This window comes from Rhea pennata, chromosome 5 (genome assembly GCF_028389875.1).
Source record: "Rhea pennata isolate bPtePen1 chromosome 5, bPtePen1.pri, whole genome shotgun sequence".
NCBI classification, from domain to species: domain Eukaryota; kingdom Metazoa; phylum Chordata; class Aves; order Rheiformes; family Rheidae; genus Rhea; species Rhea pennata.
In genome coordinates, this window is record NC_084667.1 from 42,741,059 (window position 1) to 42,765,329 (window position 24,271).

A 24,271-nucleotide genomic window follows, 5' to 3' on the forward strand; every position below is an offset into this window, starting at 1 on the left:
AAGAGCTAAGAGGTCTGCATTTTCACACCAAAGGGTTGTTTGGGGGGGGGTTCTCTTTTCCTTCTCTCTCTCTCTTTTTTTTTTTTTTTTTTTTTTTTTTTTTTTTTTTTTTTGCTAGTTGCTATGAAGAACAACAATAAAGGGGGGAAAAAAAAGCAAGACAGATGCAGATTTGGCCTAAAAACTCTAACTGTGATGTACTCCAGTTAGTCTCATGACAGAAGCCTCTGTGAAGCTTACTGGGTCAGTTTTACATAAATATTGTATACACCCCTGAGAGACCTTGGAACTTTAATCACAACTGCTAAAAAAGTTCTTAAATCACTAAAGATTTGATTGTACATCTTCCATTTAGGAAGTGTACCTTCAGTTTTTCTCCTTGCTGAGATGACCTTTAGAAAATAAGCACAGATTCATAAATACATATATAATATATGTATATGGAGAGGAACAACTACAAACTCTCAGATCTCCCTGCTGTCCCCAGCTGCCCAACTGCAGCCTCACCCAACCCAGATTTTCTGGACATCTGCTATGGTGCCCCCTCACACAGCCTGAACAGTCTGCCTAGCCTTTCCCCCAGAACCCAAACCATGCTGCATTTTTCAACTTCTCTGGCTCACAGCAAATGAAACCTCAGCAGACCCACGCTGCAAATCCCAGTGTGTGCAATTTTCAACCCTTAAAAAACATCTACAAAGGAGAAGCAGAAGCTCACAGGACTGTTCATGTTGCAAGGTCTGAGGGGCAGAGTTAAAATTAAGCTTGAGGAAATGTTAAGATTGCAACATATGTGCTTGATTTAATTATATTTGGTGGTGGTGAGGGGACAGTGAAATGTTCTGGCTTAGCACCAATTTCATGCTATAGTTCTACCTCCTAAATAAAACTAAAGCTCAGGGTGATCAGTGCAGAACCATTTGCTTATCCAGGAAAGGGAAGAAAGGGGGGAAAGCAGTGTTTCCTTACTTGTTCAGATTATGAGTTAGATGAATCACTGGCATACAACTATTTGTCAGAAGGTTTTCTTTATTCTAGCATAACTTCTGCATTCCTATGTGTGCTAATAAGTTTTGGTACATGACAGATCAGAGGATTTTCTTTTAAATCATTTTTCTTTAAAAAGGGGGAAAAAAAAAGACAAATCTAAGCTGCAGCAAAGGACAGGATCAATACCAGCCCCCGGCCACAAGAAGAAATGTATCTGTGGGAAAGCCAAGGCAGATGAGGAGGCAACATACAGCACAGATTCTGGCCTTTCATTTCAAAAGGGCAATAGACAAAGGCTAATGCGGAAATGAAACTCAATGGTAACAGAAACATTGCACAGTGCCACAGACTAGGTATCAGAGTGTTTCTGCCAGCCACTTGCAAGTTTCTCTCCTGTGGTCAACGGGAGTGCTGGAAGCTTCAACCAAGAGCTTCACTTGCCTCCCCCCGTGCACATGCTGGTCAGTGCAGTGCACCTGCACTCACACTCATGAGTCCACACTCGCACTCCTGTGTGCGCAGACACCACCACACATACCACCGTTCGCAGAGCACACACGTACAGGGATCTAATGAAATGCAGGTACTACACTGAGGCACCCACAGCCATACCCTCTCCAGCATCTGCAGGGGATAACCACTTACACCCCTCTCATGGAGCCCACGCTCCCATGTGCATTCCTGGAGAATGACTCCCCCGTGTAACCATGTACAGGCTACATGTCAGTGTGCACGTCTCACGATGCTCCACAGATTACTGAACATGTTGATGTGACACAAAGACACAAAGACCCCCCCACCCATCTTCCCAAATATCACATATGAAAAGAAAAACCTAATGGAAAGTCCTGGAAGCAGTTTGGACTCCGTAATCCTCAAGACTGTTGAGAGGAGAGACCAAGGTGGAGCCAGGCCACGAAGAGCCTCTGGAAAGAGGTGGTTGTAGAGATGGGAGGGAGGCAGGGGGGTGTTCTTCATTGTGGACTGTGAAGGGTCCAGGCAGGATTCAGATCCCACAGGGAGAGTCCTGGCCCAATACTAGCCTCCAGGTGCAGCACCAGTTCTGGAGGGAGAGCAGATGGAGGCTCCCCAGTCCTCTGGGGGTTGGGGCAAGAGGTCGATATCAGTCCAGCCCCAGGTCCGAGTCGGACGACGACCTCTCGTCAGCCATATCACGGATGGTGTTCTCCATGGGGGCAAGGTTGCCACTTGGCGTGATGCCCATTGGTTGGATGACTTGCTCTCTGCAACCAGGGAGAAGGGGGTAAGGTTACACAAACCTGCAACAGACACCACAGAACATGCTAGACTGTCAGAAATGCAAGGGTCCAAGGTACTGCCACAAGGCAGCCCAGAAGAAGCCTGGGCCAGCTTGGAGTAGAGCAAATATTCCTTCTTATATAGATGGGACACAGCTATATCAGTGACACTTCCAGCACTATGAGGCAATAGTTGGAAACACAAGCCACTGACACTGCCCTTCTCAGTTTCCCTGGAAGAGGTTCGGGCTTACGTCCCATTCTGTACAGTGTAGGGTTGCCAGAGGAAAATTAGCACTGGTGTTGGACTCCATTTCTCTCCCTCCACCACATATGCTGGAAATATATACATTAAATCTACAATGCTTTTCCTTCCCATGCTTGGGGACACTCTGAACTCAGTCAGCAAATCCTAGGCCTCTATGTGCGGCACCTATTAATGATGCAAGAGAAATGATGGGAGAAAGCATTCCCGCAGGGAAGAGGAGGACTTGGCTGCACCAGTTGCCATCTGTCCCCAAAGTGCTACTTCCTACCCAGCAGGCTTGCCAGGACAGTGGCTTCTTTTGTTACCAAGTGCCTGGCCAAACTTGGTGATGTGATGGCTTTTAGAAACAGTGCAGACACGTAAGGGTACTTTGTGGTAACATGCTGTCATGACAAAGAGGTTGCTGTGGACCTTGCAATGCCTTCCCCAGACGTGAACAGGGCTTAGCTTAAAGAAAATGAGAAATATTACCAGAGTATCTTCCCCCACACTCTTATGTCCTTTTGGTTTGTGATGGCCTTGGAAACACATTCAAAGAGCAGTCTGTGGTAAGTGTAAGTCAGACATGCAGGCGCTAATAAAAAGACAAGCATGTACAGTTTTCCTAGTACCTGGACAGCTTGTCAAACATGTTGACTAACTTCATGGCTTCATATTCCTTCTGCTCTTCAGTCATCCCTTCCATGGGGTTGGGAAGTTTCTCCTCAACACGTCCTGTCACAGGATTAATGCTACAAGAACAATGAGACCACGACAAAGGAGGGAGGTAAAACAAAGGTGAGAAGACAGCTCTCTAAAAAACAAAAAAACAAGAACAGCAAAAAAATCCCAACAACAAAACCCCAGGCTTACCTATACTGAGCAAAGGAACACAACAGTGGGGCTGGTTATCACTGCCGCAGCAAATGATGACCCCCTCATTCTGCTGCACAGATTAGCCCTGGCACTAACACAGTGAAACAATGTGGTGCTTCTGGTTTCTTTCTCTATGTCCCCCCCCCACAGTCCTCCTTACAAATTCTTCCTATTTCTCTGGTGTGGGAGACATCCCTATCCTGTCCACTTCCACAGTGTGGTTTTAAACCAGGTGCCCAAGGAGCAATGCCACTTCTTCCCTCTACTTTAGTCAGGAGGCAAAAAGCCAACACAAAGAAAGATAACAAAACCTGCAGACATTGAGCCAGATATGCAAAAAGAATGGGAGATCCAAAGCTAAGCACAATTCTGGAGCTCTCTCCCCGCACACCTCACCTGCAAGTTACCACCACCCACCAGCAAGCAACAAAGAAAATCAGCTCATGTAGGGGATCCTGAGGCAGAGAGGGGCACTTTCAACCCTGCTGCAAGAACGAACCACCCTTACCCCTTATCCCACTGCGTAAGGGAAGCCTGCCTAACTCTGCACTGAGGAGCTGCAGAGAAGCCAAAACCAGATACACAGATAATGGATTAAGGGCAGATATACTGCCATGTACACCGTGAACAAGCCTGGTACAGAATGGACTCTGGCTGAAAGAACCCACTTTGCTCTAGAGTCTGTGCCCAGCCGTACGGACTGGATATATCTACTGGTGACCACCCACATCATGAGCAGCTCTGCCATAGAAGAATTAAATCAAAAGGAACAGGTAAAAATGGTGGAGCAGGAAATTAAAGCTAAGAATGAAACTAGTAAGTAATGAGTGATCTATGTATGTGAAAGAGGAGGAGAATGTGAGTATAGCAGGGATACGGCAAAGGGGCAGGTGAAGAAAGGGACAGAGGAGTGAGAAGGAGGTACAGGAAAAGGAATGCTATGGAGGGGGAAGTGGAGTTCTTTACTTGGGCTTTGCTTCTTTGTACTCCTCTGTGTCAGTGTCTTCATCCTCCGAGTACTCTCCCTCTTCCCGACCACCAGCCATGAGGCCTCGTGCTGCCAGAAGCCCAGCTGCATTCCCATAACCTGTGTACTTCACAAACCGTGACACTGCCAGGAAAAGGAGAGAGAAACCACTACGTGCTTTCCCTTATGCCTCTCCAGCCCCAACTCTGCGTACTCCTGCACGCAGCAACTTACCACTCTCCTTGCAGAGCACAAAGAGGAACTCTGCTGCACAGTGCTTCACATCAGTGTCAATGTGGGTCATCAAACGCACCAGCTTGTTCCGCAGCGAGTTCCCCACCTCTGGCCGATTCCTTACATCCCGGAGAGGAGGCAGCACCTGCAAGGCCACAGGGAGGAGCAATCAGTGGAGCTGGAACAGCAACTGCAGGTCAGATGGGGGGGGGAAACAAACATGTGCATTTTACAAATCAGCTAAAACAAATAAATCCAGGAGGCAAGGGAGATGTGGAAAGAGACACTATGGCTACCAAAAGCCTCAAACTCCCAGATGTCAGAACCTTAGCTGGGGAGAGAGGAGGTCTGTTTGGAGGATGGCAATGCTCAGGCAGTTTGCTATTCTCTCTCCTCCATGCAGCACCACTGGTCTTAGGGCAGAACCTGTGGTTACCTTTGCCTTCAGGAACTTCCTCGTCTGGCGATGCACTCGGGCACTCTCAGTCAGCAGGTTTAGTACAGGAGTCAGATTCTCCTTCAGCTTGTGTCCCTGCAGAAGTGCCCACAAAATAAAATGTCACCCTGAGCTCAGCTTGTCTGGTGAGCAATGAGGATCATGAGAGAACAGACTGGCAGGGAAATGGATGGAAACTAAGGCTTTCCAACCTTTGCAGTACGAGCTTCCAGTGCTCAGTCATTCCTCAAACAGCACAGCTTTCTGAGCCCTGCTCTATGGCACAGTAGTACCGGAAATACTAGAGTTCTCTGCTCTGGATGCCCTACAGGAGTAAGACTTGGAGGCTCTTTGGTGTAACACTGGAGACCAAAAACCACAGCCAGTTTGAAAATACTGCAAAGTTTGTCTTCCAGAAGCACTGGAACAAAGGGGCACAAGGGGCTGCGGAGGAGTCCAAGGAGGTAAGGGGTATTGGTAAATGCCAGCCCTCAGTCGGTCAGGGGAAAGTCAGGCTAACCTGTCAGTCAAACAGTTTGGCTGAACCCAAACAGTTACTGTGCTCATGAGATCATCGATGAGTTATCTGAAACAGAGTACTTGCATTTTATCATCCAGCTAACCATCTGCTGCTCAACCAATCTCACTACTCATACAGTCCATAAAGCAATGACAGTCATCTTCCCAACTGACAAACATTATTTTAATCCTGCATCTATAAAGGTTTTTTTCTCTGCTAAAAACTGCTACTTCTATAAAGGAGTATCTCCAAACTCACCAAGCTTTACTGGTGCTTCTGTGATTTTGGCATGATGTGTTGGTGCTGACCTTTTTAAGGTTAAATGTAGGATGAAGAAAATGTATCCTGCAATAAGTTTGTAAAAATGAGCAGTGAAGAACTCCACACAGCAACCTCTCAACTTACCCTGTCAAGACGTCGCTCTAGGAAATCTAGCAGAATGCTGACTGCATCCATATTGACACCCATGTACTCAAGCGAGCCTGGCCGGACTTTTGGGGTCAAGAGGACATCCAGGCATTTCAGGGGCAGGTTGCCCAAAAGGTTAACTGTATGGCTGGATATATGAAAGAAGCGAACACTTAGTCAGGAATCTTTGTTCACAGAAATTCTTCAACTACCCAGAAAGACAGGTTCATTAATAACTTCCAGCAGTGTGAGGACCCTGAGGTCATACCAAAGCTGTCTCTGGCCTGACTCTCAAGCTCCTCACACTACTAGAACTGCATAAATTAAACTGCTTTTTGGATGGTTGGAAAAATATGCTAGGAGTCCAAAGGGGCTTCAGCAACAATTGAGAAACAATGAATCATAACAGAGGCCAAGCAGAACCCAACCTGGGCAGTTGCAGGTCTGTCTCTAGGGACTCCCCCTGTATCACTCATTCCCACTTTGATGGTCCATGCAACACATTAAAAGATCCTTCAACTTCAATCTCCTCATGGACAGGATGATGTCACCTGCTCAGAGCTTACACCTGTGTACCAATACGGCTCAGCAGTGTGACACAGGCAATTTCTCAGCATGACTCAGGAGACAGTCAGTTAATTAAGGTCAGCTCAGTGACTGTTTAATTAAGGTAACAAACATCTGCTCTGGCAAGTTGCCTGCTAATGCAGGTGGAACTGTGGAAAAGACCTTATGCGGGATACTAAATATGACCCTTGGTGTTGGGCACGTTTGGATAAAATATTTCCTCCTGTAGACTGGGACCTTGCGGCATTAATGAACATAATCTGAGTGTGCAAAGGACAGCACTATTTCTGAATTCTAACAACACGAGGAACCTGCAGACCAGACCAAAGACGCCTGTTTCCTAGCAGTGATCTTAGCAACAACCAAACAAGCAAAGGATGTTAATGCCATAGTCAGGTAGCACCTGTCTTGGGGGGACCCCAGGTCTGTTTTTAGGGAAGGCATTATCTAGTTATCTAGCAAAGACCTGTGGAATTCCTCTGTCCGGTCCTCTCCATCAGCAGAGATCATGAGGCAGTGGCGCAGGAGAGCACCCAAGTGCCGGTACAAAGCAGCATCTTCCTGTCCCCAAAAACAGAAAATGAAAACTTTCATGAGGAAAAGGAAACGTTTGCCTACATCCCCCCACCTCCTAAAGGGGGAGTCTGCTCCCTCTTTAGCCCATAACTCTATCCCTCCCTCCAGCAACCTAAGAATAGGCACCAGAACATTCAAGCGGAAATACCCTCCAAATTTTTCTTTTGCTACCAGTCAACACAGTCTTCCTCCTACTTTATACAGTTCCCACTCTTTAACAGTCAGCAAAGGACCAGAAGAGGCCAAAGACTGGCCCACAGATTTGCTAGCTGTATTCTCCATGACACCTTCCTTTGACCCTGTTCAGTAGGTGAGATGCCACACCTGAAAATGAGTTCTTTGGGGGCTGCACTATCCCAACTGCACAAAGAATCAAGTTATTAAAAAGAAAAAAAAAAGAAAAAAGAAAAACACATCTTCAAAGTAAATTTTAATGCTGTGAAAGTATTACAGTTTAACAATGCATCGGATAGAGGCAGTGCTCCAGCGATGAAGGGTCAGACACTCCTGTCTCTTGCTACCCTTACATGTAACTGTGGTCCAGATCCTAGGGGCTGCATGGCAGCCAGTCTGTAATAAGAGGAAATACCAAGTGGAGGAGGAGAAAAAAAAATGAAAACCACACACACACACACACACACACCATAGCCTGGAGAAGCACAAGTGCGGAAGGATGGAACACCCAAGGAGCTTACCTCATCCACCTCCCTCTTGCTGGAATCAAAGGTGATATTGAAGAGCACTTTCAGGATTTCCATTGCTCGCTCTGTCTCCTGCCGAGGCAAAGGTGGGAGAAGTCCCTCCTCGGTGGCAACTTCATATGGATCAATCCACTTCACACCAAGGGTTAGCTCCAAGGTATCTGTCATCAGGCTGATGCCCCTGAGCTCTTGGGCTAGCTGCTGCCGGATGTCCACTCTGAGTGCTGTCAGTAGGAACAGGAGACGCAGGTCAAAGAACTTGACCTCGTGAGGAAGGTTTCTCTCATTGTACAGTTTGATGCGCTTGGCCAGTCCCACCACTAGCCGGGCTTCAGCTGTCAGCTCCTGTGCCCTTGGGCTGCTGAAGACAACGTTGCAGAGACATTTTAGGGATTCCAGGATTACATCCAAATCTGGGACCTCTCGGATGAGCTCCTCCGAGTAATCGATGCCAGCATGCCTGGAGAGGGTCTTCAGGCCTTCCTTGGTGGTGAAAGGGTCAAGGCAGTATTTGTCCCGGGACAGAATACGGATGCTTTCTAAACATGTGACCTGGCAGGATGGCTGAAGCTCTCTTTCCAAGAACTTGATCAGCAGCTGGGCCATTTTCTGTGCAGAGGGAAACAAGTAATGCCTCATGCACCAACAGTTAACAGCACTCCCTCACATACAGAAATAATGTTCACCTCTTCAGGACAGAGCATTATGTAGAGATGGGCCTGCTACACAGCCTAGATTCAGATGTGAACTCAGCAGGACTCGGGAGCGTTTGGCTCTGGCATCTGATTCTGACTCAATACAAGAAACAACGCCCAGCAAGACACAAAGAATGGCTGGCAAAGGATATCAAATGTAACGTGAGAATACAAACACGCAACCAATACTGACCAAGTGAACTACTGGTCCCTATGCTGAGCTACAGGAGCTGACCATATTGCTCCTTGCAAACATTACACGTTTTAGTGTCATCCATGGTTATGCTGGTTTAGGCTAACGTGGTTTACTTGATAGGTGCAATAAGCTAAGAGAGAGCAGGGTGAAAAAGTCTCTTGCTCTTCATTGAAGCCATGGGTAACAAGCAACTCAACAGCAGTTGTCTAAGGCTCTGCACCCAAAGCCTTGAAGTTAGGGAGGTGTCTGCTTTTAGTGTTCCAGAAACAGACTGAAGAGATTAAGAGAGATGTATCAGAAAAATGCTGAGAGAGGGGAAAAAGGACCTAACTTGGTTGTGAAGAGTGGGGGATGCCCTAAGAAAGTGAAAAGACTTCAGAAGATTTAAATAAGAAATACTGCCCTAATTCTCAGTGCTGCCTGGAGATCCAGACCCTCAGTAGGTACAGACTGGCAGAGCTCCAGTAGCACCAGTTTACAACTCCTGAAGATCTAATCCTTTTCAATTAAGAGTATTTCACATGATAGCAAGTAGTGGAAGAGCAAAGGTAATGCTTCACACAGCTAGGACAATCTTTGTTCTAACTAAGTATAGTAATACTCCACATTACACTAATAACCGTTCATTACCCATTGCATAAACAATCACACCATGGAGAGAAGAGATCTCTAGATCACTTTAAGACAATACCATGTAAGAACGCATGTTTTCCCATACATATTAAGGGGGAAAAAAAGTAATCAAAATACCAATGATTACAGGGTTTGCTATAGCTCAGTAACTGGCTTACCACAGCCTAATCAATGATAGTTCATCACAACAAAAAGGACTGAGGACAGGAATGAAGGAACTACACATTTCAGTTCTTAACACATGGCTGGCAGAACTGAATGAGCTTTACCCTCCTCATATCCCTTGCCACATACTCATTTTCTCTTTCTAGCAGTCTTCACCAGAGAATTTTGCCTGCATGAGTGAAGTATGTCTCACAATCAAACCCTTGAGAAGTGAGAAAGTACAGTCATTCCTTTTCTTCTTCTGTATAAGGAGACTGAGGTGCAGGAGTAAAAAAAAGCATATAAGTGACCAAGGCCTCTGACTGAGGCAGATTGAGTTTTCAGAGCGTGCACCCCAGGCTATATCTTCAGAAGAACTGAGCACTAGGAATAAGATGTGATACTCAATAGATATTTCATGAGATAGACCCAAAAAAGTGAAGCACCCAAGGCTATGTCTGAATTCATGGCCCATCTGGCTGTGCTAGCTCAGGAAGTCAGTGACTAGCAAAGCAGGGTACTCAGATCTTCTGAGATCTAGTCCTGCACTTCAGGCTGTAGTTGGAAAATACTTTATGCTAACGTTAGCTGGCACTGGCACTGACAGAAGAGGTCCCTTTCTCCAATCTGGTTGCCTAGTCCATGCCTACTCTCGCTCTACTGCTATGCTAGCACAAGCATTAGGGCAATCAGCCACTGAAATGGACCACAAAACTGATCTAGATGAAAAGCAATCCAGAGGGGGGAAAAAAAGAAAGTTATTCTTTAGCCAGATCAGCCCACCGAACACATTCAGTGTACACCCATGCAAAGGTCTGTCCTGGCATGAGAGAGGGCCCGCTACAAGAATGGACATGAACAGTCAGGGGCATTTCTTTCCACTGACTGCCAGATTATGCCGTCTTAAAGCATTTGTCAGTCTACAGCCTTAGTTACACCCTGCAGTTAGCTCACAGACAAAGCGCTTACCCACTGAAGGCCAGCATGCTGCTATAATCTTTGCATAGAGAAGTCATATCATTTAGACACACACTTTTTATATACCTGTGGCTGAGACTATGTGCATCACTGAACCCCAAGGAGTCACTACAGCAGGGAAGATGCTGACTTTTATCCTAAAGCATCATCTACTGATTGAAAGCAGAAGCCAGATGCTTTGTGCACCCCATTCCCTAGCCAAATACACCCTCAAATTTGGGGGGGGGGGAACGCACCACTGATTTCTTTCCCTCTGGAATTTGCTGCCACCAAGTCCTACTGCACCCAAGCAGGGAACAGCATCGGATCTATCTACACAGCTAGAAGAAGAAACCAGAGAGAATGCTTACCTTCCTCTCTTCCCGCTCCTCATCATCAAAGGTGAAGCACTGAGATTTCTGTGAGGACAGAAAAGAAACAATCCAGTTCAAGCAACAGGTTAAGAACCTGCAGAACTGTTGCACCCCCACCAGGAAAGGGTCATTCAGCTGGAAAGCAGCAGGTCTAAAACACACTGGCAAAAATAAGCACATCTTCTCAAGGACAGTCCTTACCAGCAGAGTAGCAGATAATCATCATGGCAAGGAGAGCCAAAGCATTTACAGAGGTCTTAGATAATCACAGGATTTGTAGCAAGCAGTGGAATTTCTTGAGAAATCAGACAAGAAAACTTTCCTATCATCAAGGTTTGAGCTTTCCTCATGCTTTTTATCTCCAAGATAATAATTCTTTAAATAACTCAAAACTATGTGCTTCAAAACTAGTAGGAATGACTCTAGCTTGAATTGCACTCATACTGGCCACACTGAAGCCTGAAATGCTTTTACTGACCAATATCCCCACTACTCTGGAAGCTCCTGCCTCTCATTTCAAAAACACTTGCACTTTCTTACTGCCTCTACAGTGGAGGCTGAATGCCACAGGCCAAAATTCTGCCCACCTGACTGAGGGACTTTTTTTAAAAAATACTGCAGGAGTTAAGTATGTATTCATCACAATCCAAACATACTGTAGTATTTTGTAAATCCTCTTCTCAGTGTCACCTCAGCACATCCCAAGCAGTGCCAATACATTTTTCCCCTTGAAATTTATTGTTCCTTTTCCTGATTGAAAGAAACTACTGTCCCCTTGTTATTTGCACACAGATCCTTGTGTTATTCATTCCCACAGTGTCTGGAACTATAACTGTTACTAAGCTCATGTTCTTTAAACATAACTGATTAGCATAGGTAAACACCCTTCTCCACATGCTGTCTCACAGGGTGTGCTTTAACACCTTGTGTTACTTTGCATCAGTACTTGAGCTTGAACTGCACTTGAACTCCACAAAACGTGCACAGATATCCTTCATCAACTTTGGCCGCTATTTTGAGGGGTAAACAAGTTCATCGGGAGTCTTTGGTGTCTTTCATACAGCTCTTCTATAGGCCAGACTTCACAGCAAGTACTGCAAGGAATGTATTGCTAATAGCAGGCATACAGACAGCTTGCTCCATCCTGAATTCATCTTTTTGCTTCCAAGAGCACTTCTGGCAGAGAGTTCCACAGATCAACAATGCAGTGTGTAAGAGCTTTTCCTTTTATCCAGTGTACTGTCTCACAAGTCATTATCAGGAACTATTACAGATTGCCTGCGTTAAGACAGTCCCAGAGCTTTATCCACTGTGGTTTTGTGGAAGAGAAAGGATACAGAGGGTCAATATGTATACAGATAGGTAGAGGTTGATGATATAATGATATCCACAACCTCCACCATTTGCTTAACACTGCCCGTCACCTCTTCTGCCAAATTTTATTGTGCAGATGCGTTTACAGAGCTGTTAATTAAAGATAATTAGTCTTACCACATCATTCTTATACTCTGGACTAATTCTTCTCTCGAGTGATTACAGTTCACAAAGATCCCATCTATACATCTGAATGTATCACCTTATGGTAGTATCATCTTATGGTTAGACAACTGAGCAACTCAAGGGCAGGAGAACCATATCTAATGTCCTGCTCAGCGAAGTCAACAATTGACTGCACTGGGCTTTTGGAAATCACAGGTGTTCCTTGTTAGCCTTGACTTATTCAAATACTCTGCAGGCATAGTCTCCTCTCTTGTTCACCACTTTTTTTCCCCTCCTTTTATGCACAGCCAACTCCTGGCTACTTTTAAGTAGATGGTACAGTTTGCCGATCAACTGTGTCACAGCCACTAAGATCACTGGGCTGGCTTTGGCTTTTTTTGCCTAGAAAAAGAAGGAATGGATAAAGCAATGCAGAAATGCCAGTTAAGAAACTTCAGGTGCAGAAGTAGTACAGCTGTATTCCTCTAGTGGTGTGTCGGGGCTGGCCTCTCATGCTTCAGTTCTATGAAATGATATGTGAGGCTGTGGCACCACGTTACAAGGAACTGGTATTTCAGCCTGCAGAGCTAGGTGCTCTGAAGACAGCCATGTCACTTGTCCTTTTCCTTTCCTATTACATCTTCTTTGCAGGTTCCTGCCATCTCATTCGCATGTATTGCTGCAATACCTGTGGTTTTGCTTCAGTTGGATTATCCTCCTGTATCTTATTCCTGGTAACCAGGAATTGACTGTGTACAATGGCTAACTGTATTCCAAAAATATGCCCAGAAAAGGATACAGTACCATCAGTTTTTGTAGTGAAAACTGATGCAGAGAAATTGCTTAGTTTATCTGCAGTCTCATATCCTCTTTGCTCCATTTATTCTAGACTGACCAGCAGAACTATTGACATTCTCACAAGTTTCCTACACTTGATACACTGACAAAAGATCCAACTGGAGGAATTCTGCTAAGAACATCTTACTTTGACGCCTCAAGCTGGTTACACAGACTCCTTTGCTCTCCCGATTTCTTTGGCATTACATTCACCGTAGGTGATGTTAATCCTGCTGACACTCTCTAGTAGGGAATCTACTGCTTCTTAGCTCTGATTTCCAGTATTTCAAAAGTGACTGCTTGAAACAGTTGCACATTTTCCCCCTAGCACACTTGTGCAAGATATTCATTTTTTTCCTTGCTTGCTTTCTACCTACTTAAGAATGGTGCAGAATGAGTCATGTAGATCAGCAGGCCAGCCCTACCCTGGTGGAAATTCTCTGAAAGAAATTTCCCTGACAGCTGGAGTCTATTTCAAAAGAGAACTATCCTCACAGATCATCTTTGCTCCTTTAGGGCTAGAAAGGCTTCTGTTTCTGCTTCCTAGCCATTCTTCTCATAGCCCATATTCATTTTTTTTATCCTTTTCTTATTGTTAAGTTTCAGATCAAGCAACTAAACCTAATTCTAGCAGTCCATCCATGTCCATCTCTAGGATCTTTTACTTGCAAATCACAGTTAACTATTTCACCTACAGCTCCTTCCTAGGCCTCAGTTCTATTACCTCCAAACTTTGCTTTAATATAAGAGCTCCTCCTACTTAGCATTCATACTGGTGTTTATTTCTCTACCATGTTTTACTTGGACTCTGGATGATAAAAAACGCCTTCTATGTGCTTTAATTCCAGTATACCAAGGAAACAAGATATGCTGCTCAGTTGCTCCCTACTGAAACACCAAGCATGAAATTGTCTGCAAGCAAAAGATGAAGCAATCTGTAACATTTTTATGGCAGTAATGCAGAGACAGATGCGCTTAGAGGAGACAGACGGGTGACAGTCGGATGCCACAGAAATTCCACAACATGGCCATCCTGCTTCTAGGCTTGTAAACAGAAGAAGCTGATGTCAGGCAGTGGCTTGATATTCACTCACCTCTTGGTTGTAGATCTGAAGCACCTTGAGAACTGTGTCTTGCTCTCCGCTTTCCACCGTGGCTACCACAGTCCTCAGCTCCATTATCTCACCAGCTCAGCTGCAGAGGGAGGCAAAATAGACAGGAAGGGGAATGAGGGAACTTCCAGGACTCTTGGACAATGCTGATGCAAAGGGACCTTGATACAGAGAACTGAAAGGGAGTGAGAAAGTGGTGGGGAAAGAAAGAAGGGAGGAATAAAGGAAACAAACAAACAAACCAGCCCCCACAAAACAAAACTCCCAAAACCACAAGTGAGATTGCTACTCTGCTGCATCCATAAAAGCAGAGCACATGGATAACCTAAGTAAAACCGGGAGCTAGCTTCTTCTTCTCTCTCTCTCTCCTGCTAATCCTTGTCTTCCTCTCTTTGCTTTCCAGTGTTTGATGTATGCCCTCCCAGTACGGCACTCAGGAAAGCCTTCCCCCCACCCAGCCAGAGGATTAACACAGAACAGATAACACCAGTTCCCTGAAATAGCTCTGCCTCCTCCTCCACTGGCTGTCCTGATTTCTGTTACTGCCCAGGAGGAGGAGGAAGGGGGGAGAAAAAAAAACACACACACACAGAGAGAGAGAGAGAGAGAGAAACACTCCAACACTCCTGTGGAGTGGAAAGGGATGGAGAGGAAAGCAAGGCAGATAGGCAAATACCTGGCTCACTTAAGATGCAGCTGCCTTTTAAGGTGGTGAAAATGAGTTATTTGCTAGAAATCATTAGGATTTTGTTGCATTTGTCAGTGCTCTGGGGGCACTCGGTGCCTGTATTTCAGGAGACTATGGCAGAAGCACTGCATGTGCTATAAAAATGCACACCCGGACGACTGCCGGCCTCCACGGCTAGGATCTTTTTATCACTGCAGAAAATAACATGCTTCACGGCAACAATGTAAATGAGCAGATGCACACACATGTGCAGGTAATTATAATTATTTTAGGAACGGGCACAAGTTTAACAGCCCACGAAGCTATGCTAGGTTACAGTGCTGAGAAGCATCTTCTAATAACGGAAAATCTAGTACGTTTACATACAAACACGAGCTAGCACGTACGCTTAGATCCCGTGTAGCTACGTGTCTCGTCCTGCAATATTACTCAGCACTGGTCACACGTAATTTCAAAACACGGCTCTAATCCTGGAGTTCCCTCTGCCCCGAGAGCCCCCAGGAGACCGCGTCAGAGCACCGGGTTATCCCTTCGCCTTGCCTCAACACAGCAAGGAAGGGGCTTCCCGGGGAAGCCCTGGGTTGGGGAGTCTTCCCATCATAAATAAACAATAATAATAAAAAAATCGGAGTAGAGCACTGTTCCCGCAGCGCATTCACTCCCCGGTGTTATGCGACTCAGGTGCTCCGCGGTTTTGGGGGGAGCAAGGCCAGCAGAGATCGCAGCAGTCCCTGTTTTCGTTCCACATATTTTTCCTTTCTTTTCCACTCCCCCTCTCCATCTCCCTCATTTCTTTTCAGATCTCTCCATAGCATTCTCGCGCCTTTCCAAGCCTCTTCGGCCCTAAAGCGCGCCGCACGTGTGCCCGGCCTTACCTACGGCGAGCGATCCCGGCGGCACGACCGCGGCGCCGGGTGGCCGGGCCCGGCCGCACGCAGCCGCCGCGGGGGCGGGCAGCGGGGCGAGCTGGGGCGGCGGCGGAGGCAGGGGCGTCGTTAGCTGCCTCGCCGCCGCGGCGCCGGCGGAGGGGGCCGCCCGCCGGGAGGCCGGGCCCTGCCCTGCCGCGCTCGCGGCAGACAGCCGGCCCCGCACAGGCGGGGCGCCCGCCGCAGGCTCCGGGGGTCTCGGCGGCTCGGGGGAGGCCGCGCCCCGATTCCCCGGGGCCTTCTTTTAACCAGTCAATCAAGTACCAAACGCGTTACGCTTGACGGGGACCCTCCGCCGCAGCCCTCCTCCCCCCTCTCCCCCTGAAGCCTGGCGGAGCGCCGCCCTCCCGCCGAAAAGCGCCTGCCCAACCCCGGGGCCGAGGGGAAAGAGGAGGGAGCCCGCACCCGCAGCCGCGGCGGCGGCCGCCATTTTGTGGAGGCGGGGGCCGGCGGGGCTCCGCCTGCGGCTTGGGCCCGCACCGCCGCCTCCCGCCGGGGCCGGGCGCCGCCATGGCGGAGTGGGGCCGAGGTGAGGGGGAGCGGGCCGGGCTAGAGGGGTCCCCCCCACACACACCACCATTTAGGGCGCTGGGCACCGCCACTATTTGAGGGGTGCTGCCGCCGTTGCCGCCGCCATTTGGGGGGCGCTGCCACCGCCTCGGGGCCCGCGGGGGACGGCACGGCACGGGATGGCGCGGCCCCGACAAGGGGCGACAGCGTCGCCGGGGCCCCCAGCTGCTTCTGCGCCCCCGTCCCGAAGGGGTAGCGGGAGGGGTCGCGCTTCTGCCCGGCCTCGCGGTGATGCCGGCGGGGCTGCCTGGGGAATGACACGGGAGGCGTTTGCGGGGAGAAAAGCCAGCAAAGCCCTGAAATGGTGTACAGCGTGTCTGCACTGCGGGGAAGGGTAAAACGCGCCTTTTCCGCGATACAGCAACAGCAGCGTTCTGTGGAGACACGCGCTGTCACTGGTGTTTGTCCCAAATTTGTCTGGCCTCGCACAAACCCCACGCCTAGGACAGCACTCGGGGAGTATTGCTGGAGTGCATTCCCTAAACAACAGAGTTGAGGTCTACCACGATGCCTTTGTGCTTTTTTTTAGAGCTGCTTTGGGCAGTTAAAGCTCCTGGCACATTTCAGGATTTCCGTCCAGAGGGCTCTGGCATAGCTAGTTGTTGGGGAAGTTTAGAAGTGGCGCATGTTGGTCAAAGCGTTGGGGGATGTTTTGAGGCCGTCACCATCCCCATGTGGCACGCGGAAGCACGAAGGCGGCTCATATGGCCTGCCTGTCCGCAGCGCTACAGCCTGCCGGCAACCCGCCTGGCAGTGACATCGCTCCTACTCGCCCTCCGCGTAGGATAAGTAAACGTGCTGCTACTTGTAATTGGGGCTGGTAAAACTCTTCGTTGGTTTGTTACAGGTCAGAGTCCAAGTGCCGTGGAGGATATGTTAGATGCTGAGAACAAGCGAATGGCTGACAGTCTTGCCAGCAAGGTCACCAGGCTGAAATCAGTGAGTTGCTGAATTCACATGGGGAGCTACAATAAATGAAGTTTATCTAGAATTCAGTTACCAAGTTTGTTCATCTTTCTTACAGTGTCTTGTGGGAGATGCAAGCCTCTGGCCAGTACAGGGGGCTTCCTGTTTATAAGCAACTCTTAGAAAATGTAGTGGATCTAGTAGTTAACTTCGCCTAGTGAAGTGCTGGGGATGACTTCATGAATCTCTGCTTTCTTTTTGAGGTTCAGCTATATCGTATAATGGGAATGATGTGGCTGCAGTGATATTTAGTTAAGGAGTTTTAGGCACAGAGAGAAATATTAAAGATGCACAGAGGAGTACTGCTAAGCCTGTCTCCTCAGGAAAAAAGTTAAAATGATAGTTAAATTACTTTTGAAAAATATGCAGATATATATGTGAGCAATATTCTTAAAGCTCGTTGGTTGTGCTAACTTCAAGTACTTTGACTTAGAACTTAATATAAATCAGTGATTAGTATTGTAGCAGGTAAGACTGAATTTCTACTGTTGTGTCCCGATATAAAAACGCTCGTGTCACACATACGAAGCTTTGGTCTGATAATGAAGCTTTACTTCCTGTGCTGTAGGGCTACGTCATTTAAACAGTCATCAACAGAAATGAGAATCCTGTTCTGTTGCTGTACCAAACAAGGCTCTGTGTGTCTATACAGGTGGCAGGGGGAGGTAGTGGCTTCTTGCTCTTCTGTATACATTTCATTTTTTTCCAGCTTTAGATGCATTAGAAGTTGTCTCTATGTTAAAAGTTCATTAATGCCTGTTTCCTCCCTTATCCTGGATAGCTGGCTCTGGATATTGACAAAGATGCTGATGAACAAAACCATTATCTGGATGGCATGGTAAGAAAGCAATGAAATGCAAAAACCATTAATTTTTGTGCTAGCTCTCAAGCAGTTACCTTATTGTGAAAGTTAATAGCAGTTCAGTAAAGGAAACAAAGTTAGATGTCCAGTGGTTGGTTTGGCAAACCACGTAATACAACTAAACACATTATCTGTGTGTTTATTTATAACTAAACATTAAATACCTAGCAGTTGCTTATACCATTTTGAATGGACACCACAGCCAAGTATCTAGCATCTGAAAACACTCATGTAGGACGGTGTACTTGAGCAATACAGATGGAAATTACCTGCTTACTGGGATTAAAGATCTGCCGCCTGTAGCTCATAGTGGGAGATGGGCCTATTCCTCAGTTGCTTCTGTGATTTTTGGTAATGTATAAATCTGTCAGGGTCACTCCCTGTAATCTCTGAAACACAGAATACCTGTCAGGGTTCACTGATATCTTTGGAAGGAGCAAGGCTGATGCTTTGAGTGCAATCAGGTTGTTAGGTTCCCTATTATGTCATTGTTTTGCTTTAATTTCTAGAGGTAACATAAACATGACATACACAATGACTGATAAAATCAAAATCACTTTCCAGAGTGATCTGCCTCTTAAGCTTTGGTTGCTGATGGAAAATCCCAGTGCTTTGGGGAAGGGCCAGAATGACCAATTACAGTGTTAGTGCCTAGCAAATTCATTATCATTTAAGGTCAGAAAGCAAGGTAAGGTTTCTCTTGCCTCCAGATTTTCCCTGCCAAATTAAATATTCTTATATTTAGGTAACACTATTAGTTTCTGCAGCATTATTGAAATTGAAATATCTTACAAGTTATGTAGCACTTGCAGAAGAAAGACTCATAGTAGAGGGTTTACCTGCTGAGGCTTTTTAGGAGAAAGATAATTCATTAACAGAATTGTGAGAAGAAGGGAATCCAACATAGATACTTGAGAAGGAGGTTCGCACAGTAACTCTGCTGTGTTGAGAGACTTTTCTGCACATGCTGCATTTTGGAGAACTGGTACGTGGAAGCCAGAGAGAAGATAATTGTAGTGTTCACCAACTGAGTCAAAGATCTGAGCTCAGCTGGTATCTTAATAGCAGTGCACACTGACAATGAGGAGTATCTGAAATGGATACTTGCTTAGCCAGGAAATTAGGGGATGGGAGAATCAAAATAAAAGATGTTATGGCAAAAAAGCTTAAAGGAAAAGTCCTAAATAAACATGAAATTATGCTTCTGTTAGGGGAGCTTTTCAAAGATTTAGGAGCAGAAGCTACAGATAAGGTATGAATAAGGAAGGCAGGCCAGGGGTCAAAATTAAAATGGCTGAAATGTATTAATTTGAGAATTATTTGCCAGTATCTGACAAAGAGTTTTATATGCATGCTATCTCATTCTAAAGAAAAAGTAGAACGACTGGAAAGGAATTACACCTTTTTCTGTACTTCTGAGCTTGCCCCATGTTGCAGTGAATCAACTTTACCTTCATGGAGAGGCATTTCCTTTGGATGAAGTGTTCACTTGTAGAGTTGCTATTAACAAGCCGTTCCAGCCAGAATAAACTGCACAGGTTCAAGTAAACTGTGCAGTGATAGATGATTTTATACTGGTTTAAAAAATGGTAGGAAGCTTTTTTTTTTTGCCTTTGGAGTAGAACTTTTCCTATCCCTCTTGTTTGACTACTTTGAGCATTGTGGGAATGGTGCTGTTGCTGTAGTCTGAGCACAGGAGTAGAAGAATCTTTAGAGAGGAACATGGTGTGATGCAGATGTGGAGAGATAGGCAGTTACAGTGCAGCTACCTATTCCATGTTTTTTTAATCATTAAGTGGAATTCTTCAGAAATAGCCTTTCTTGTTTATAATGTCTTCATTTTACGTTTCTTTCTTCTTCAGGATTCAGACTTTATGAGTGTGACTGGCCTGCTGACTGGCAGTGTGAAGCGTTTCTCCACCATGGCACGGTCAGGGAGGGATAATCGCAAGTTACTCTGTTACGTCTCTGCAGGACTGATTGTTGTCTTCTTCATCCTCTACTATCTTGTGTCAAAAGCAGGGACTTGAGCATGGTTTTCATGCCGGAAATTTTACAGACCAAAAATCGTGCGATGGTTGACAGACTTATTGAAAGCCTTTTTTAGTCTGCCCTGTTGTGGAGTCTTTGAGGCATTCCAAACAGTCCAAATAACTTTTCTGTTCTCTGACTTACTGTCACTGATCTGGCTGATCTTGGAGATCTCTCTATAAAATAAGTATGTTTCATTCTAAACTGATTTTTCACATGTAAAACAATTTTGATGTTGTTTATGCTTAAGCCTTCATTTCTTGCCTTGTTGTCCATGTCCTTCAGCCTATTTTCAATGGCCACTTTTGTGTTACCCACATTACTGCTATCCCCTACTAGGCTTGTGAAGAGTTGGGTCAGACAAAATCCAGAGACTTACCAGTGCTCAGAAGTTTAATAAATGAGCAAAAGTCCAAAATCTGCAGAGTTTAGGATGCTGATTTTTGAGATTTGGAGGTATGAGCTTGAGACTTTTATTCCAGCTCAGCCACTCTGCTCATACACAGTCTCAGTTTTACCTTGACTTGGAAGCATGTTAGTATCATTGGTGTCACTGGATTGGAATTCAGTCTGTACAGCTTTGAAATTAAATCAACTCTAGATCTGGACCCCCAACAGACTATGATTGCTGCAGTGACCAGTTGCAGAGCAAGACTTTGAATGATAGCTTTGCTTTATTTATTATCCTTTTAGGTGAAGCTGAGTGTGAACACTGCAGGAAAAGAAGAGCCAAAGTCCATAAATTGTTATTTGCACATGTATAGTACCTTTCCACACACTTGAAAATACACTCCCTTAGACTGTTAAAACTGTATAAAAGCTCTCATATCAACTTCCCCTCCAATCTTTTTAAGATATTTGCTTCAGGCCTCAAACAGTTTATCATAATTATTACCATATCCTTGTATTACAGCCCTTTGGCTGTAATTTGAGCAAATAAAAATAGAGGTTGTGGGCAAGTTAAATTCGTAAACCACATCTTGTTGAGTTAGTGGTTGGGGAACTGGGAAGGATTTGATCTGAGGGTTGGCTGATTTATTTATTTAAGTAGATAGTAACCTAAGAAACTCTTAACTTGCTGTCCTGTCCATAGTGCTTCTGAGATTCCTGCCTGAAATATTTGTGAGAGGTGTGTGGGAAAGCACATCCATACAAGTTTTGTTTATAAAGCAGTCATTCCCAATGAACGTGCAATGAGCACAAGATTTCCTCTCCTGAGGTAGTGCGTCTAACTGTGTCTCAGAAGGCCAGGAGTACAGCAGTTGGGAGCTCTTAACTTCCCTTCACCCTTCTTTCTTTTCATTGGGCTGGTCAGCCTCTCACTTATGTCACTACCCCATGTGTATTCTTCTGTAGCTGACTTCAATCTGCCTCTAATTATAGTAAAAGTTCTGTAACTTTCAAAAATACTGTGCATGTTGAAAGAAACGAAACTCAGCTCTTTCCAGAGGAAACCCTCACTACATATTATATAAACCTTTTACTATACAAAGCAACTGTACAAAGGTACTTCTGTGTTTCATGCAGTCTGTTTTCTGTTCCAAGTGTTGATGTGTTCTGGTTTTCTTTGCTGGAATTCTTCATTTACTTTGTTCTCTTATCCTACTGTAACAACTACCTCTCGAGGACTAAAGTCTTTCTCCTCTTTTACAGTCGATTTCTCCAACAAGTCTATTATTTATCAATCCCTATGTGTTTCATTTGGCCTTGACATTGTATCTTTAGGAATTCCTTTCTGCTTGGACTAAACTAGGTCTAAATCTAAATGGACTGTGCTGTTTTTTGCTTAAACTCTGTCAAACTTTTAACAAAATACTTCCCTAATTTGATTGTGTGTCTTTTTTCCAAGTTTGGGGAAGAAGGTGCAGTGAAGGTGAGTAGGAAAGGAGGCAACAGTGAATTTCTCTGGTTCTTGTTTCCGCTTCTCTGGTAAGATGCAGCAGTTCCAAACTCTTTTTACACTTGGAAGAATGATGAGTGAATTGCTGGACTCTTTTAATTTTCTGAAGTGGATCACTTTTGCTGAAAGGCCTCTGAAAGAGCCTAGTCTTCATAGTAGTGATGATTTCAGTTTGCTTTTTATGTTGTAAATAAAATTACACTTTTTAGAAAAATTTGGCCAAGTGTTTGTTTGTTTTTTTTCTTGTGCTTATGTCTTAGTAAGATTAAAAACCAAGAAAAGATCATTCTGTTATACTTAAATTGTACAGAACCTGATGCCTCAGAACCAAATTTAAATGTTACCATGAGAAACAGTGCAGATGCAGGTTTCCTTAGAGATCCATAGTGAAGTGTTGGTGCACCTGACATTAGATGGTATGGCTCATTCTTCTGTTTGTGATTCTGCAAACAAACTTAACATCCTAGGAGGGATACCGGGGAAGTGTTGCGGGGATTGAAGCAGTGTGTGCTTTGCTCAATACAGAGTGACTTTTTATCGCCCTCTTTTTCTTTGTTGTTATTTTGAAATGGACATTTCCATGCAACTTAGGTTCCTCAGGAGGGAAAACCTCAGGAGTTTAAACTGAAAAATTGAAGTTAAAGGTGCTGTTTTGTGCTGTAAGAGTTGTCCTCCTTTCCATCTGAGAAGAGCCACGCAGTTCAAGACAGCGTTTGCAGTTACTCCCTATCTGGCCATCAGCTGAAGCCCATGGGCACTGTACACCCTTCTCCTGATCATGACATTCATCCTGGCTTTTGTATCTGGCTCTTTCTACCCATTAAAGAGTTGGGTGCCTCTCCCTTGTTTGTGCAGTTGTTCCAGGCCTGCACGTGGCTGGAACAAATGCTTCAAGGTACTAAAGAAGTTGCCTAAGTATAACCAGATAATGAATTCCTTCCTTAGTACTTATAAATGCATGGAATCTCATATATCAGTTATAGCACTGTATAACCTTGCTTAACCCTTGAAAACTTAGAGCAGCAGCACTAGGAAGTTTGTGGGGAAAATTAGAATCTTGCACATCATTAAATGTTCTAACAAAGTGCAATATCCAAGAGAAGTATGAATTTAGATATGACAGAGAAAACTGATTAAAAAAAAATACCCACAGAGGCTTTCCCAAAGCATGTGTGGAAAGCAGGGAAACAATCCGTGTATTTGCTGGTAATATGTCTTATTAAGGTTTTTGTTGCAGGCAAGTCTATTATTCAGAGTTTTTCTTGGTGTGAGGCACGTCGTGCTGATCTTCTTAGCTTGTGATGAAACAATCCTGAATTTAAGATTTATGGCAATCAAATGCTCAGAATAGAATTCCTGTCCAGTATTCTGTGTCAATCACAGATCTCCAGTACAGATATTTGTACACCTTTTTCAACACATTGCATGAAAAAAGGGTTAAAGAATGCAAACAAACAGCATTGTATGAGCTGGTTCAGTGTGAGAATGTTTTGGACAGTAGGCCCGTTTATCACAGTTTGACACCTGAAACTTTTCTCAGGTCAAAAAAGATCCTAGAACTATAATAAGTTAAGCAACTAAATTACAAATGTTACTGTCCAACATAGTATGCAATTATGTATTTCATATTTTATTAAAAACCTGCCATTGCAAACTTGCTTGGGTGAATATTCCTGTATAAATTAGGAAGAATGCTTTTTTTTTGTTTTTTTTTGGACTGAAAGGAATCCAGTTGTTACTGATTCCATTATTTTTCCTTAAATGCAAGTAATTTGGCCACTTTGGGTGGCTTTTAGGCGTAGCCCATTAAAAGAAGGAATGCAGAGCAGCTGTGTTTCAGATTGCACTTTGGGGGGGGGGGAGAAGCAAATGCTGCTGTTGCTGTTACTATTGTGTCAGGCTCCTTCAACATGGGTGTATAAGGGTGCTCTGCTGTCCTGTGTGAATGTATAGGGAAGGACTTTGTTTTGTCCATGGGGCAGCATTTTCCTGGATTGCTCTGTGGGTGGACTGTGTCTGTCCTCAGCCTGGACTCTGCACAGCAGTTTAATGGTGGGGAATGGTACTTTTCCACAGTTAAACGAGGAATTGGGATACAAAGCCTATTTTGTTAAACATAA

At 45.1% G+C, this 24,271-nt stretch overlaps 2 protein-coding genes across 3 annotated transcripts; one reads left to right on the plus strand and one right to left on the minus strand.

Annotated features, from left to right (window-relative positions):
* Positions 1-1,011: 1,011 nt before the first annotated feature.
* On the minus strand, positions 1,012-15,851 carry RIC8A (RIC8 guanine nucleotide exchange factor A). Of its 2 annotated transcripts, none has more exons than XM_062577756.1 (11): positions 15,772-15,851; positions 14,191-14,290; positions 10,778-10,825; positions 7,776-8,390; positions 6,971-7,065; positions 5,935-6,085; positions 5,010-5,105; positions 4,574-4,718; positions 4,339-4,483; positions 3,129-3,248; positions 1,012-2,234 (listed from the first exon to the last, which is right to left on the minus strand). In XM_062577756.1, exons 2-11 carry the CDS (start codon positions 14,272-14,274, stop codon positions 2,114-2,116), a joined length of 1,620 nt encoding a protein of 539 aa, XP_062433740.1. In that variant the 5' UTR covers positions 14,275-14,290; positions 15,772-15,851; the 3' UTR covers positions 1,012-2,113. The 2 variants fall into 2 exon arrangements, with proteins under 2 accessions (XP_062433740.1, XP_062433739.1); XM_062577755.1 differs by lacking the exon at positions 15,772-15,851 and adding an exon at positions 14,534-14,580.
* A 418-nt stretch (positions 15,852-16,269) lies between these two features.
* On the plus strand, positions 16,270-22,365 carry BET1L (Bet1 golgi vesicular membrane trafficking protein like). Its single transcript, XM_062576855.1, has 4 exons — positions 16,270-16,351; positions 17,240-17,331; positions 18,140-18,196; positions 20,083-22,365. The coding sequence occupies exons 1-4, from the start codon at positions 16,333-16,335 to the stop codon at positions 20,248-20,250; spliced, it is 336 nt and encodes a 111-aa protein (XP_062432839.1). The 5' UTR covers positions 16,270-16,332; the 3' UTR covers positions 20,251-22,365.
* The last annotated feature ends 1,906 nt before the right edge of the window (positions 22,366-24,271 follow it).